General features: G+C 31.9%; 1 protein-coding gene across 10 annotated transcripts in view; it reads left to right on the top strand.

Annotated features, from left to right (window-relative positions):
* Positions 1–6917, top strand: part of GULP1 (GULP PTB domain containing engulfment adaptor 1) — a 296264-nt gene extending 289347 nt beyond the window's left edge. For 8 of the 10 annotated variants that reach the window (XM_077154398.1, XM_077154400.1, XM_077154396.1 and 5 more), the window contains 2 exons: positions 151–245; positions 4937–6916. In XM_077154398.1, the coding sequence (XP_077010513.1) occupies positions 151–245; positions 4937–5008 (167 nt within the window). In that variant the 3' untranslated portion in view covers positions 5009–6916. Of the gene's footprint in view, positions 1–150; positions 246–4936 lie in introns of all 10 variants that reach the window. The other 2 variants (XM_077154402.1, XM_077154403.1) reach the window with 2 other exon arrangements.
* Positions 6918–16178: the final 9261 nt, after the last annotated feature.

Here is a 16178-nt window from a genome sequence, read left to right on the forward strand (position 1 = left end):
TGGCACTTAACTAGACTTAGGTAAGCCCAGCATAAATTGAAAGCATGGAAAGTGGCTCATTTGGTCATGTAAATATATCGCCTTTGAAATCTAACTCATTCCAACTCACTTTGTGTCATTTTATTTACTAAATTATTTCCTTCCTTTTAGAACGGGACCTATTTGGAGCAGAACCTTTTGACCCATTTAACTGTGGAGCAGGGGATTTCCCTCCAGATATTCAATCAAAATTAGATGAGATGCAGGTAACTATGTTAAAAGATTGGCCTATAAATTGATCATTTCTTTTTAACCCAGGATAAAGAGAATAATGTGCTGCCAAAATACACTTTCCTTGAATTATTGTCACTATAAGAGATGAATTAAAAATAATTACCTTAGAAAGTAAGGTACATTTTGTCCTATAAAAAACCCTACAGGTGGTTGTTGTTGTTTTTTAATGGTTCATTTGACAATGGTGATATAGTGGTTTATTTTTTATACAAAATCACAAGGATTTTAATAATTCATTATTTTGGAATTCAGAAATTCAAATGTCATTGCCCTAGATTTATAAGATTTGATCTCAGTCTTACCAATTATGAATTTCAAAGTTGTAAATGAGTAGTTGAGGGAAAATCTTTCTAAGAGTGAGATCATTCTTTCTAAAAGGAAGCATTGTAGCTCTAGTTCATAAATTTTTGGCTCTTATTAAGAAGCAGACACTCAGTGACAGCGTGTTTAAGAATGTAGTCCATTGGACTTTTCTTTCTTTTTCTCTATCTTTTAATTTTGAATTCTGAATAAATCTGGAAGTTTGAAGGAATGGGTTTTAAAGATTATACAATGGACCATGATTAATAGACTTAGACGCACTAAGTCTATTATATTATAAGAATAAGGTCTTCTTATAAAATTCCTTACATTTTGGTGAAGCTATTATGTCTTATTTTTCATCAAAAAAAATTACATATGGTAGAATCCAAGCAAATGGGGCTCATTAGGACTATGTAGTGAGGACACTAAAGTAAGGAGGAGAGAGCCCTGTTTATAAGGCCTTGGTTAGTACATTCAATCTCTACATTCTCTTTCTGGAAAAAAAATTTAATGTTTGAATTCTGATCTAAAGGCTGGTAAATGCACTGCCCCATGGAAAGATAGGCATATAAATACTCTTCCTCTACTTTCAGATTGAAACTATGAATCAAAACTTATTTTCTAGTTATTATGTGAATCTCCTTATTGTTCTAGATATAAGGCACTTTCATTTTAAACATTGGACTATCTAGCATATGCCTTGAGATTTCTAATAATTAGAGTTGTGCTGCTTGCTTTTGTAGGAATGCACACAAGCACAGGCACTGACATAGTAGTAGAACTTGTTCTCAAAATGTATGCAGATAATAACAAGGATGCTTTTATTAATGTTTCTTAGATTGTTACAAAATTGAAAATTTTGGCTGCAGATTTTTAATGATAAGCCTACATCCTCCAGATTTTTGTAGGAACCCATTTTGAGAAACACTTGTATTGGAGTGATTTAGTGATTTGTTAGTTAAATAAAATGTCAAGCTATGGTTGTTTTGGCCATTTATAATGTTTTCTTAACATGTTTTTAAATTCTTTTCTGCTTTCATGGTGGGTAGCGCCAGAGATGGTTGGTATATTATTTTCATCATAATTTTAAACTTACAACTTTTTAGTGCTAAAGTCTTCATATTTGCATGCTTTGATAAATATTTAAACAGCAGTTTCATTTGGATGAATCTGATTAATTGTGTTTAAGGAGGTTTTATAATCCATATTTTGAAGTTATTGTTTAAATGATTTAGTCACTATTGATTGCCAATCTTATTGCTTCTTTGCATCTTCTAGTCCAAAGTTTACTTGCAAGATCACTTTAAAGTAAAGAGAATAAATATTTCCTTCACCTGAAATCTATGATAACTTTTGTTATTAATCTTCCTGCCATAATTAACATAATATAAACATTTAGCAGTTGTTTTTACATATACGTTTAATGTAAAAATTTAATAGAGTATAATGGGCTCTGTAAACCATATTGAGTTAATAAGCATAGTGAGGCAGTTTGTTTTGTTTATGTTTTACAGGGGATTTTTGACTAAGACCATTGAATTATTATGTTTGAAATAACAGAAATAACTAATGCGTATAAGAATTCAAGCAAAATATTTAGCTATAATTCATTATAAATTATTAGAAAATTTAGATATTTATTTGAAATTAATAATGTAGTCATTTGATTTGACATGATTTAAATTGGCTAGTATACGTCAATAGAATAGAATTGATAGCTCAGAAGTGTACCTTGTGATATGTAATAATTTAAAACATTAAAAAATAAGCATGGCAAGTCAATGAAGGGTCAAGGAATTAGGCATTACTTGGTGTTAAATCAACTTGATAGTTTGAGAGAAGATCAATGTATAGCTAAAACGACAAATACTAAAATAAATTTCTGAATAATCAGTTTTAAAATGTTTGAAATGTAATTGAATGTTCATAAGGCTTTTGAATTGGAGATAGATTTTCAGAAGGAAAAGAAATAGATGGACATAAATATTCCAAACATCTTTGGAATGATTAAGATGGTTTAGTTCTTAATCATTGGTCAAACCATTAAGATGGTTTAGTTCTTAATCATTGGTCATTCCAACCAATGATTAAGAACTAAGCAATCAATTGATAAATGAAGAAACAATACTTCAAAAAAGAAGATCACAGGTAGCTAACACATACATTTGTATCTGTTAAGTCTAATTAAGGGAAGCAAATTTTAAAAATCTATAAATGGCATTTTAATCTAGCAAATTATGACGTCACTCTATTGAGTGACAGTTTGTGGTAAAATTTACATTACTACACAAAGGAAATGAAACATAATTTTCATTCAGAGGTTTAAAATATTAGAGATATGAAAAACTTAGAAGCACTTAGAAATCATTATTTACAAAATGAAACCTATGAAGGGAGGTCAGAAATGTTTGGGAAAATGTATTTTTGAAGTAAAGAAAAGCAAGGGGCAGTACAATAATAAGTGTTTGTTAATTGCAATGATTAAGCTGACTCGAACAGAACTCTGAAAGGATCTTCAAAAAGCTACAGTGGAGATATTGGTATAAGTGTTGTACAAGCATTTTTTATTACTGAAATAGTGATTGACTCCTATTTTATCTTAAATTCAATTCTGCCTTTCAAATATTGATAGCACATTGATTAATAATATATTCCTGATAATTGAAGTGATACTGGTTTGATTTCAGAATGAATTGATAAATTTTTAAAACACTTATATCAAGCCTTTTCAGAGGTAAGAGATACACATATTTCATCTTGTGATCAGAATAGGTTTTTAAAAATGTATTGGTTAGTGCTCTAACCTTTATCCAACTGAATACGGTTTGTGCTGTAAACATGTAGAAGACGTTTTGAAAAATATTTTCAGTGATTATATTGCTTTATAATCTCTGCTGTAGACATAATGAAGAACATTTTGAACATTAATAATGAATAAGGTGTGACTTGCCATTTTATAGTTATTGCCTTCTTCTCTGATAACATTTACATTAGAATTGTAATAAGAGAAACATATATAGATATCTTGTTCTAGATTAGTGTTATTTGGGGTAATGCAAACCAATACACAATTGGCATGAATAATTGCCGACAGTCTAATTAAACAAAATGTACAAAGCAGATTGTAGAGTAAAACCTTTTCCCCTTGAGAGACATTGTCTTTTCTTCAGGTTTAGAGTACTGTCTGCATTTCTTTGCCCAATAATGTCTAACATGGCCACCCCACACCTTAAATTACCTCCCTGAGCAGAATTTCCACTTGCCTTAGTAAGCAAGAAAAGTCACGAACACCCTGCTTCTATTAGGAAGTCTTAAATGTGGTCTCCAATTACACAGATCATTGTGAGTCTGTGCTTTTCATGTCTTCTTTTTGCCCCATGGTGCATAGACTTATAAGTAGGGGTGGATATGAAAGAGGTGATAAGACCAGAGAGGGCCCCAAAGTTCAGTTATCGTACGTAAAGAAAGAAGCTTGGAGTAGAGAAGGACAAACTCTTTTGCCGCTAACATTTCAGTAAGAAAAAGGAAATGAAAAATAAAACCCTTTTGTGACAGTTGCGTACTTTTTCTCAGTAAGTCAAAGGTAACAAACATCTGAAATTCTGTGCAGGGAGAAGGATCCAAAAGTCTTAGTTCACTGAAAGCATTATTATAATTAGCAGAGGAATCTTTCTCCATGGCGAATGGTCTGCACAAGCAGTTCCATGTAAGAAACCAAGATGGAGAAAAGGCAAAGTGTTGTAAGAGTTTCCTTGATAACATTTCTGTGACAGTTATAATAAAATTAGATGTCTTTGCATAGTGAGTTTTAAATATAAAAAAAATTCCTGTGCTTCACATAGGATAAGGCATTGGATTTACTAACAGTATTTTACCCAGGGTCTGGGCAGTGTTAACCAGGAAGAAAAAGTAAAGAATTATCAGGCTATCTTTAACCCATCATCAATTTGAGGTCTAGCTATCTTCACAATATTTAAAATTTATATGGATACTGAAAGCAATCAGAGGGATGCAAAGTACAGGAGAATGACATAATATATAGGTTTTACTGAAAAAGAAACATTAAGTTTTAAAATTTCTTAATTCCATATATTTCAATTTTCTTTTTCCTCTCATGCATACTAACCTCACATACATTTAGAGCATTAAAAATACAAATGGATGTAAAACAACTACAGGGAAATAGCATTTGTAGTTGATCAACTAAAATCTAATTATATATGTCACATGTGACATATATAATTAGATTTTAGTTGATCAAAGTATGAATATTTCAGCTTCCATTTGTATTGTCTCTTCTTCACCGATTTAACCTTGCCAGAAGAATCTCTTTTTTTAATGATTTTACTCTCTTTTACAGGAGGGGTTCAAAATGGGACTAACTCTCGAAGGCACAGTATTTTGTCTCGATCCATTAGACAGCAGGTGCTGATGGCAAGAAGAGAAGCTGGCTCATGTTAAATTTGTTTTATATAGATCATTACTTTATGGCAGGTATTATACATGTGCCAATGTATTTTTGAACAGCTTAACTTTTTGAGAATGATTTCAGTAAAATATCTTCATATATTTCACTGTTGATCCATAACAATTTATTTTTCAAAACAACACACTGTAAAGTAAATCCTAACATCTGTTTCTGTTGGAGATGAATTTATAACAGAAAGACAAATTATCCAAATATCTGCCATGTGTCTGAGTTCCAAATAAATAGCACCTTTTTAATGTGTGCTCATTCTCCTGGATGCTAGTATGTTATTGATTTCCCAAAAGCCACATCTTAAAGATAACTTTTAAAATAGAGTTATCTATCTCTAAAGAAATAGACCAGACAAACTAAACACGTTCCAACTTCAAGCCAAAATAAGCATGTAGCCATTCATTACACAGATATCATTTTATCTATTAAATGCTGTTCACATCATTGGAAAAATGTAAACCTTGAAAGTAATGCCACCAGATCACTACTATTTAGCAGGTAAAATAACAAAAATATAAATTCTTATAATAAGTAAACCAAATGCATTTAGAATATTTATTAGTAAATGTGAGGCAATAATGTTAGTTATGAGTATTAGTTATATTCTATATATTTTATTTGTTTTATAAATAGATTGTGGGGAAAAAGTTGCCGTTTACAAAATACTGAAAATAAAATGTAATTTCTAATGAGATGTTACATTATGACAATATCTAAACATCATCTGATATGATGCTTTCTAAAATAACATTTAGAATATATGCTGTCTATAGTTTCAATGCCTGTTACCCAAATTTACTTTACAAGGTATATTTCTCTTCTCTAAATAAGTACTAGTATTTTCTCCCTTGATAAAGATATTTTCTCACCAAAGCTTATTTTGTGATGCCCTATTAGTTTTGATACTTAAAGCTTATGGCAATCATTCTATATGAACCATCAATATTAAGTAGCAAAATTAATTTTTATTTGTTTTGAGGATATTAGAATCTCATTTTTCACAAAAATAAAGCTGCTGCTGGCTTTAGTCTTCAACATAGAAAATAAATGTTTCCTTGCATCTCATTTTTGATGTGATCATGAACCCTGACCTTTAAAAATGTATTTCCTATACCTTTACACTATATGCAGCAGACTCTAATTTGTACTCCCGGCATAAAAAAATTTATGGTCAAGGTTTCTAATATGATCAATCGTATTATAAGAAAAATAAATTCATGAAAATTTGTGCTTAGATTCAAGGTCGCCCTCAAAAATTGTTTGTTTCTTTTAATCATGGGGATTTTCTTCAAATAGTAAAGGTACAATTTCACTAAGAAAACAAATCAAATATGCTCATGTAGTATTATGTTTGTATGTATTTCCACAATGTTCCATAGTATATATTAGCCCTCTTGTTTGTCTTCTGTCATATGTTAAGATGTACCTTAATTAGAGGTAGTATATGTTTCATAAAGAAGAGTCTTTATAATTTTGTTTGTCATATAGCATTTTGAAATTTGTATAATGAGAATGTTTAGAAGCCGTATCAATGGCTTTTTTATAACAAATAGAATTTGTATTTTTATTGTACTTTAAAAAGCTTTATGTATAGGTATATATTTAGTGGACATCTATTATCAATGGTAAAACAATAAAGTACTAAGATGATAATTTGCACATTTAAGATGTGTTTCCTTACCAGTTTTTAATGGTAATCATTTCTGCTACTGGCATGATTAAATAATACATAACTGCTTATTAATTGCAGACTCTTATTTGACCAGTGCATTTTATGAGAATCTGGTTGAAATTGTATTTCTATGTAATCTCAGTGAAACATTTGATTTTGCCAAAAATAAATGTTTTTAAATAACTTCGATCATGTCATTTACTCATTAAATAATCTTTAATTAATTTAGACACTCTAAAGCTAATTGTGTGACAAATTTTCCATTATTCCATTATAAAAGGGGGACCCAGAGAAAGGAACAAAGAAAGAAGAAAGAAAGGTCTTTAGCTTCATTTCTTTCAGCCCACACACATTTTAGCTTCTTGAGTAAATATCATTCAGTTGTGAAAACACTGAACTTGATCCTACTGATGAGAGAGGTCATAATTTGGTTCCTTCTATCAGAAGCATCTGGTGCAATAACTGGATTATGTAAAATATTGCTTTTCAAAAGTGGATATCCTTTTAGCCTAATAAAAATTCAAAGTAGCTTCACTTATATTATTTTAAAAGGTGAATTTAATAATAGGGTTTGAATTGCAGCTAATTGTGCAATAATGAAGAAGCTTTGAGCTTATGAAAAAACAGTTTATTTTAAAACACACAGGACACAATGCACAACCTTTGCACACTAATGCAAGATTCATTAATACATTCAATAAAATTCACTTATTGTTCTGTGAAGTGACATGTTTTATATGGATAAGAACACATTAATGTTTGCAAATAGATATTTTTAATTGAAGATAACAAGATCCCTGCATTTTGTTACTTTATTGTCATAAAAGAAAAGTAAGACAAATATATGAATTAATAAATGAAAACCAATATGTGTTAAAATGCTGTGTGAACCAAAAGATTCCCTGGGAATATTTATATTTGACTGTTAATTTAACTGTCTAGTTTGTATAATGTCAGAAATCCAGCATGAAGCTTAAGAGGACTAACCAATCACTAATCTTTTCTTTTTTGTGTTTGATTTTTTTTTATTTTAGTCAAGTTACGGGAATCCATTTTCAGATGAAATTTCTAATAGATTGATGTTGTTAAATTTCCAAGTATTCGCTTTTGTTTCTATTTTTTTGGTGTTATTTAACATAACCATGAAAGAAACTGGCTGTTACTGTTTTTCTGTTCATGTGTTTCCATATATTGTTCCAAATTCAATATTTACTCATGATTTTGGGTTTCAGCCTCTGTTAAATTAGTTAAGGAATCTTGGACACAATTTTGACAACCAAATCTCAGGCTCCACCTAAACTATACCCTTTTGCGGTTGCTAATGCACTGTTTTTGATGGGCATGGCTAGTATAACTGCAGGACTCTGTGTCTCTTACAAGAAGTACCCTGACTTTTGTCCCTTCCTTCATAGATAGCCTCAGGAAAATTACTCAAGAACTTCCCCCTCCAACGTCCATCTCATAAATTTGACACAAACCTTAATTCCTATTGTCTTCTCCCTTCTTTGGACCTTATGTTGCTATGATCTAAGGTATTCTGGAATTTTCTATACCCAAACAAATTTTCTCTGGAATTCATCCAAATTAGGATTCCTTTACCTTAATGAGGATGCTGCTTCCTAAAATAATTTATGGTTTTCTACTTTGCTTTCAAATGATCTCTTATGAAATAAAGATATTATTTAAATAGCAGAAGGCATTAGCATTTTGGGGATTCATTTATTTCCACTCTGGTTCATGGATTTTAAAATACAACTACTTCCAAGTTCATAGTTTAAAATATAGAAAAAATGGCCTTTTTAAGGAGTTGAGTTTAATGGTCTATTTTAAATTTTTATGGCATTACGTGGTAAATTGAAATAATTGAATTCCTTATTTGTATATCACTAATATTGTGCTTTGTGTCAATTGACAGTGCCCCTATAACTGTACAGCCAAAAATTTTCAAAGAATTACCTTATTTTCCTTAGTCATATTTTTTACCTTGGTTCAGATGCACCTGGAGCCAAACTCTTCCACTTTGCAAATGACTCTTGATACTTTGCAACAACCATGAAGCCTTTTAAATGTTACTATTGCCATTAAAATAGACCTGACTAGAAGCTGTAGAAGTTATCTTCTTCAGAGAATTCTCCAGGACATATTGGGCCTGTTTAGGTTCTCTCTGAAAGGACATTCTGAACTCCTATAGCATTTTCTCAGTACCTTGGACCTTACCACCTTATCGCTCTTAATATATTTTAGAAAAGTCAATAAAATACTGTCTTAGAAACTTTTTTTTTTTGGATTTTAATGAAATGTTTTTGACTATTTTATTTATTCTCCAACCATCTTGAAGGAAAGATTATCTCCACATTTTGTATCTTCCTTGGTGCCAAGTATAATACTTTATCCATAAGAGTTCAATAAATGGCTGACTAATCTTTAGCATGCTTCTTTCTAATTTTATTACTAAAATCTCTTATGCTCTGTGACAGAAGAGAAGGACACACCCTCTTAATTAGTGTTAGAAGAAGAAAATTAAAACTCCTCACCTTCTCTCTGAGGAAATCATTCCCATTATTTTAACTTTTATCTTAATGTAGCAATTATTTGCCAAATAAAGCCCTTCATCATTGTCTAATTCAAGGAAAGTACACAGCAGGTGGTTTGGAAGTGTATCTCAGGAAAACGTGTTCTTAAACTTAATCCATTCCTTTGGTTGTGAACCCTTGTAAATAGGGCCTTTGATGAGGTTACTTCAGATAGTGTGGTCCAGCATGGGTCTTAATCCTATTATAGAAGACCTTATAGGGAAGGTCATAGAAACAAAAATGCCCCAAAGGGAGCAGCCAGAAGCTGAAATTCAGTGGAACCTGGAAGCAAAAGGAGAGGCCAGGAAAGGCCACCAGATGTATTGTCATGTGACAGAGGTGCCAAGGACTAAGGATCGTCAGCAACCAGCCCCAGAGTGCCAGGCTCTGGGAAGAAAGCATTGCCTTGAAGATGCCACAAGTTGGACTTCTCCTAGTCTGAAAACCGTGAGCCAATAAATTCCCATTGTTTAATCCAACCCACTACATGGTATCTGTTTAGCAATGGGGGGGCCTAAGACACACAATTTTCATTGGTTTTCGATATTTTTGAGTTAATTTCTCTATCCTTAATTTTTTTTTTATCTCTCTCTTCCTTCAAATGGTATTTCACAAGAATATTTTAGGGTCCTTCCCAGTTGACCACTCCCTCTCCTCTGTCCAGCCAGGCTGCTATGTTCTAGTCTGTTCCAAAGGTCACTTGTTCCAGTTGAAATAGCTGTCTGGAGGGCCTGGAAATAATCCAAACACTGGTTCTTTCCTGCAAAGAAAGCAAAGAAAGATGTTTGTTTCTTGGCCACATTTTGAAAGAAAAAAAAATAACAGAATTTTATGGCTGTGTCTACTAAAGTTTGAAAAATATAAATGTAATTCTGTGACCCATTTAAAAGTGTTGTTATATTCCAATATTTTGCTTCTATTTTGCTTTTTATATTAACTTTTCAAAATCAGTTTTTTCAGTATCATTAAATAATTTGTCATCAAAACCTAACTTTTATGTAATATATGCAAAGAGACTGGCAAAGCTTCACCAAATACGACTCAATCTCTTTTCATTTAGCTATTCAGTTCTTCATTTATCATATTCTTTGTGGCTGCTTTTAGTAAACAAAAATAAGTTTGTGTTGTAAGGAATGGGAAATGACAGGTACTGAAAGGATAGTCATAAATCTTCATAGATATCAACTTACCTGCACTTGGCAAAATGTCTAGGTACAGATAGTTGATCAGCTTCTTTTTTAGACTTGTTGGACCATTTTTTGGTCGGAATGTAGTAAGAATGATGCAATAATGTGAAAAGCTATTTTTGCAATGACTTCTCTGATTTCCCCTAGTTCTCTGATAAGGCCTACAGTTTTTATCTTTCTTACATAAACAGAATGACAAAGGAAAAGATCTGAGAATAAGTTGTCCACTGTTTTGTGACTTCTTACCATCACCGGCAATTAGGAAAACAAATGTTATTTTCTTGGAATCACTTGAGCCTAAATGTGTCTAAACCACACTTTACTTGATTTTTTTTTTTTTTTTTTTTTACAAAAGAAAATTACTGATATGAACATTCTCTTTAGAACAACTTATTCTGAGCGATAGTGCATCATGGAATTGAGATTTAAAACTCCATGCTATGTTAAACTTAACAGCTTTGGTCTGATCTCCTTTAATTTTGGAAAAGTCATGTAATGAGATCATATCTCCTGAAGTTCAGGGACATTAGCTATTGTTGGCATAAAAAAGAGGGAAAGTCCTCCAAATAAATCAAAGCTTTTTAAAAAAGCGTCCATCAACAGAGAAACCACATATTTCATCCTCTTTTGTGTGCATATTAGTTCTAAGTAAATATTGATTAAATGTCTCCTAGTTAAATAGTGCATCTGCTGGAAATTAGACATAACAGTCTAACACAAAACTGTCTTGGTCTTTGCTTCTTTTTTTATTATATCAGAGTTTGCATACAGAATTCTGTCCCTCCATAAGTCACATTGAGTGCAAAGCAAATCATGATTCTAGGGACATATTTAAAGACATACTTAAAAGCATATTTACACCAGAAAAATGAGACCTGGTTTTTACAACAAATCTATTAATGCCATGTTTTCATGAAAGTTTAAAGATAAATGATGCATGGCTCAAAGGAATTGAAAGGCATTTTCATCCCAAGTAAATGTTAAACCTTGAAAATACCAGCAAAGAAAATGCTGAAACGTATAAAATAGAACTACATGGAGAAATCAAGGCACGGTGTTTCTTAAAGATTCACATGGAGAAAAATATTTAGATTCAGATCATTTGTTGTGCCTGTAGATTTATATAGGAACCTGCCTGTGTGTGCCTGTGTTTTATAATGGAGCTTCATACATGTGAAAATGACTATCAGAATGCTGTTTTGAAATGCATTCAAATAAAACTTGCCTTAGGTATATGTTGAGCTATACTTCTTTGAGAAGCATTTTTTGTAAAGTTTTTTCTTGTTTGCTGTCCCTATAAAGGAAAGAAAATGGAAAGACCGTAAACTTCCCAGCGAGTCTGTTAAGTTCTTCCAAGACAGCAATCACCCGGTGCGTTTCTCATCACTCTGTATCACTTCCTTAAGCCTTAATCATAGGGCTGAAGCTAGAGAAAACAGCTGTCCCTGAAAACCACAAGGGGCTCAAGTATTTACTTTTCCAATGCAAATTGATAACTCTCAACAAACCTTTAGAAGGTATTTTACCAAACACACAAAAAAACTAAGCACTTCTTAGAAAACAGTGCATTAAAAAAAAAAAAAGCAATCAAGAAGATCCCTTTGATCAAACGAGATTAATTAAATAGATTCTAGACAGAAAATAAAGTCAATGAGGCCACGGAAAGCCTATGAGTCATATGACCTAGTTGAATTTATTTAGAACACTCACACACTCACAAGAATTTGGGATTTCACCCAAACCAGACTGATTCCCTCACTGTTCCCCAAATGAAAATTAGAAGGCCAGAGGAAAATTGGGCAAAATTTTCCAAAGAAAAAGCTATTCATGTAAATTATCTAAAAACAAACAAAACAAAATAAATGGGATGGAATGTAAAAGTAAGACCATGTTTTCTCATTTCAATTTATATATTAAACATTCTTCAATGATAGTTATTTCACATAACATTTAATTTTAACTTGACTCTAATGCCACTGATATTTTACTTTACTAATTATCAGGAAAATTGTTCTAGAAAATTCATTTTGGAATGTAAAATGAAACAATGTAACTAGGATTTAAAGATCAGAGAGAGTTATTTAGGAATGTGCTTGCTCTCCAGAAAGGCCAAACACGATTAGAATAAATGCATTAATTCATTATTGTTCTTCATGAGAATGAGCAATTTAAGGCAGAGAGAAACTCCAGCTCTGTTTCTAAAGGTCAGTTGAAATGACATTTAAGAAGAAAACTGAAGTCACATTTTTGATACTGAAGACATCTGCATTATGTTAAAAGACTTCTCTGATGAGATCCTTTTGTTCTGACTGGAGTCTTTTCTCCTGGGTGGGTATAGAATGGAAGGAAAAATCAAGTTATCACCCTTCACTGATCCTCTAATGTGCACGAACTGCACATATCCTGAAGGGACAATAAAAATTTCTGCATCCTGTATGCATGTGTACATGTATGGAGCACTCTGGCTGTGCTTCCTTTCCAGTGATAGAAGTCTTTTTCTTTTTTTTTCATCTATGAACTGAAGTTTCTAGAAATGTGATTTTGCTCTAAATAAAATATTAGGATAGCTTGGGATAGGCAATGAAAGTTTTGGAGATGTTTTAAACATACATTTACTTTGGTTTTAATTCCTAAAGGCTGCAGCATCAAAGGAAAATAGCATAAGTGATGAACATAGATTTGTAAAAGTAATATGTATTTATGACTGCCAAAATTTCGAGATTTCTCTCCTGATAAAGATTTTGTTGTCTTTTTGGCCAGAAAGACCATTGTGAGAGAACACTCTTTTCCCTCCAGTGGTCATGCACAGAATATTCTTTGCTGTATGTGAAACCACAAGTTCATCAGTGGGAACTTGTATGGAAATACTGCAGTCAACCACTAATCATGGCGGCCAATTTCCCAAAATAAAGCAGTTCCTCTAAAAATGATGCCAACCACTTGAGTTGAAAATATGGTTTTTAAAATTGCAGATCAGCAAAATATGAAAGGGTTATTAGACAGACTACTGAAATGTGGTTTTAAAGGAGACAGCATTGAACAGCAATTTCAAAAGACTTTTATTTCTCTTAGATATTGGGTCTCAGATGAAAGACGGTTGCAGATATCTTGGTTTTACATTCAATCCAGCTGGGCTTACATCTCCATTCTGCCTAAACGAATTGTTCTCAGAATCTGAAAAATCTTTTCTGTACAGAATATATTCAGCATCTGGAGACCACCATAAAGAAATATTTTTTTCTGATTTTAAAGCACATAATTATCCAAATACTTTTGTGAATATCCTTAACTGGTATTTCATAGTTGTGAATTATTACTAACTAGAGAGCAAAGACTATTGTGAATGTACAAAAATGATTTTTATGTTTACATTTACTTATAATAATATTCCTGACAGACTCGGGATGAGAGGCAGACAGACCCACTGTCTTAAAGTTTTTGTAAGAGCTTCAAATTAAAACAAAAATAACAGACGGCTGTTCAATGCTATCTCCTAAAAACCAGTCTGAAAAGGTTATGTATTGTATGAATCCAAATATATATATATATATATCATTATGAAAAAGGCAAAACCTTTGGCCATGGTAAAAGTTAAGTGGTTGCCAAGGGTTCAGAAAAAGAATGCCTTTTTCATCTACATACAATCCTTTGATTGAGAGGTATTGTTATTCTGATGCTACTTCTTAACCATACTGCATATCATCAACCCAATATTGGTGTATTTATTTTTTCCTAAAGAAAAAGTACTTACAATTTTACTAATTTTTAATGAGATCTTCATTATTTAGTTTGTGTAGATTGCATAGATATGATCTATCTCTCTCACATATATGCATATTTTCATAAAACAGGTATTTTTTTGGTATGCTGCATGGTGGGGTCATATTTCATTCTTTTTCCAGGTGAGTGTTCCGTTATTGCAGAACCATTTGTTGAATAGTTTTGTTTTTTTGTTTGTTTGTTTTTGTTGGTTTCTTTTGTTTGTTTTTTGGGGAAGTGCATGGGCTGGAAATAGGGGCCGGGAATCGAACAGAGGTCTCCCGCGTGGCAGACAAGAATTCTACAACTAAACTATCCTCGCATCCCCAAAACAGGTTTATTTTTTGCATTAAGATTTTATAAAAACAAATTCATGAAATGGATTTCTATTTTCTAACTTGTTATATAAATATATATATATATATAGTACATAGTACAGATGCTATGTACTACTAATTTTCTCTATTATGATATTTTTGCAATTAATTTACCCATGTAAATATGCTCATTTTTAATACTTCTTAATTTAGTTTTATACAGGTAAATATTGATAACAGAAGTTTTTATCCAATATCATTTAGTGAGTTAATTCCACAGAACAGAAATCATCTATTAGTCCTGCTTAAAGGGATCTTTTGTTATCAACTGTTTTAACAGGTTTGTCACAGTGCACATGAAATGGTGTCAATTATTTAATTGTATACTTTTAATTGCCTGTGTAATAACCCTTTGTGCCCATAGATGTGAAACGCAATATGGAGAAAGAGGTTGTTGTTTTGGTGTGCTGTATGATGGGGGTCACATTTCATTCTTTTTCCACGTGAGCTTACCATTATTGCAGCACCATTTGTTGAATTGTTTTTGGGGGGATGAAGAGGAGAAGTGTACGGACTGGGAATCAAAACTGGGTCTCCTGCCTGCCACTGAGAAAGAGATTTTTAAAAAATGAATACCTTGAAATCCATAGGATGTAGATATTCTCTTTTGAAATAAAAAGTTCAAATATATTTCCATACTTATTCACATAGTTTCTATGGGCAATATTCATTTTGACAGATGAAAACAAGAAAACAAAATAATTTTAAGAATGCCTATGTTATTTGTTTTAAGTGGACAAATAACATAAGAAATATTTCTTTATGATGCTTTTTCAGAAATTATCTACATCAAGAGCATTGCCAAAATTACTGATGATTTAATAAATACTAAATATCCTGTAAATGCTAAATAACTATAAAATATACACTGCTGTATTATTAAATTACATTTTTAATTGGTATTTTTCTGTGCTGAGATTTAAAATATAGACATATATGAAGTGTATTATACTGATCATGTGATATACTTAAGAAACTGCCAAACTGTCTCTAAAGTGGCTGTACCATTTTACATTCCCTCTGGCAATGAATGAGAGTTCCTTTGTCTCATTTTTTGACAGTAATTGGTATTGTCAGTACTTTGGATTTTAGCCATAAATATACTTATTAAGATGGAAGTTTTAGGTAGGAATAGGCTGATGCATCGAGTAGCCAAAGCCCTAACATTTTATATGTACACATTTTATTTTTCTGAGAATCATTTGTCCAAACAACTTGCCTCAAAATACATTTCAAAATACTTTAATGTGAATTACCAAGGAAACTCAACACATCACCAATATGTGGTCACTGGGCTTGAATGTATTTTCACTATAAAAAGAAGTTAAATCAAAAGTTACAGCTAACAATAAATTTTTTAACAATGAATTTTATGTATTTATTTATTTTGGGGGGTGTATAGTCGGGGAATCGAACTCGGGTCTCCTGCATGAAAGGTGAGCATTCTACCACTGAGCCACAGTGTACTCAACAATAAATTTTTAGAGAAAGAAAAAATATAGCACAGATCTCAAGCCCAGTGACCACATATTGGTGATGTGTTGAGTTTCCTTG

Source organism: Tamandua tetradactyla, chromosome 3, assembly GCF_023851605.1.
Source record: "Tamandua tetradactyla isolate mTamTet1 chromosome 3, mTamTet1.pri, whole genome shotgun sequence".
NCBI classification, from domain to species: domain Eukaryota; kingdom Metazoa; phylum Chordata; class Mammalia; order Pilosa; family Myrmecophagidae; genus Tamandua; species Tamandua tetradactyla.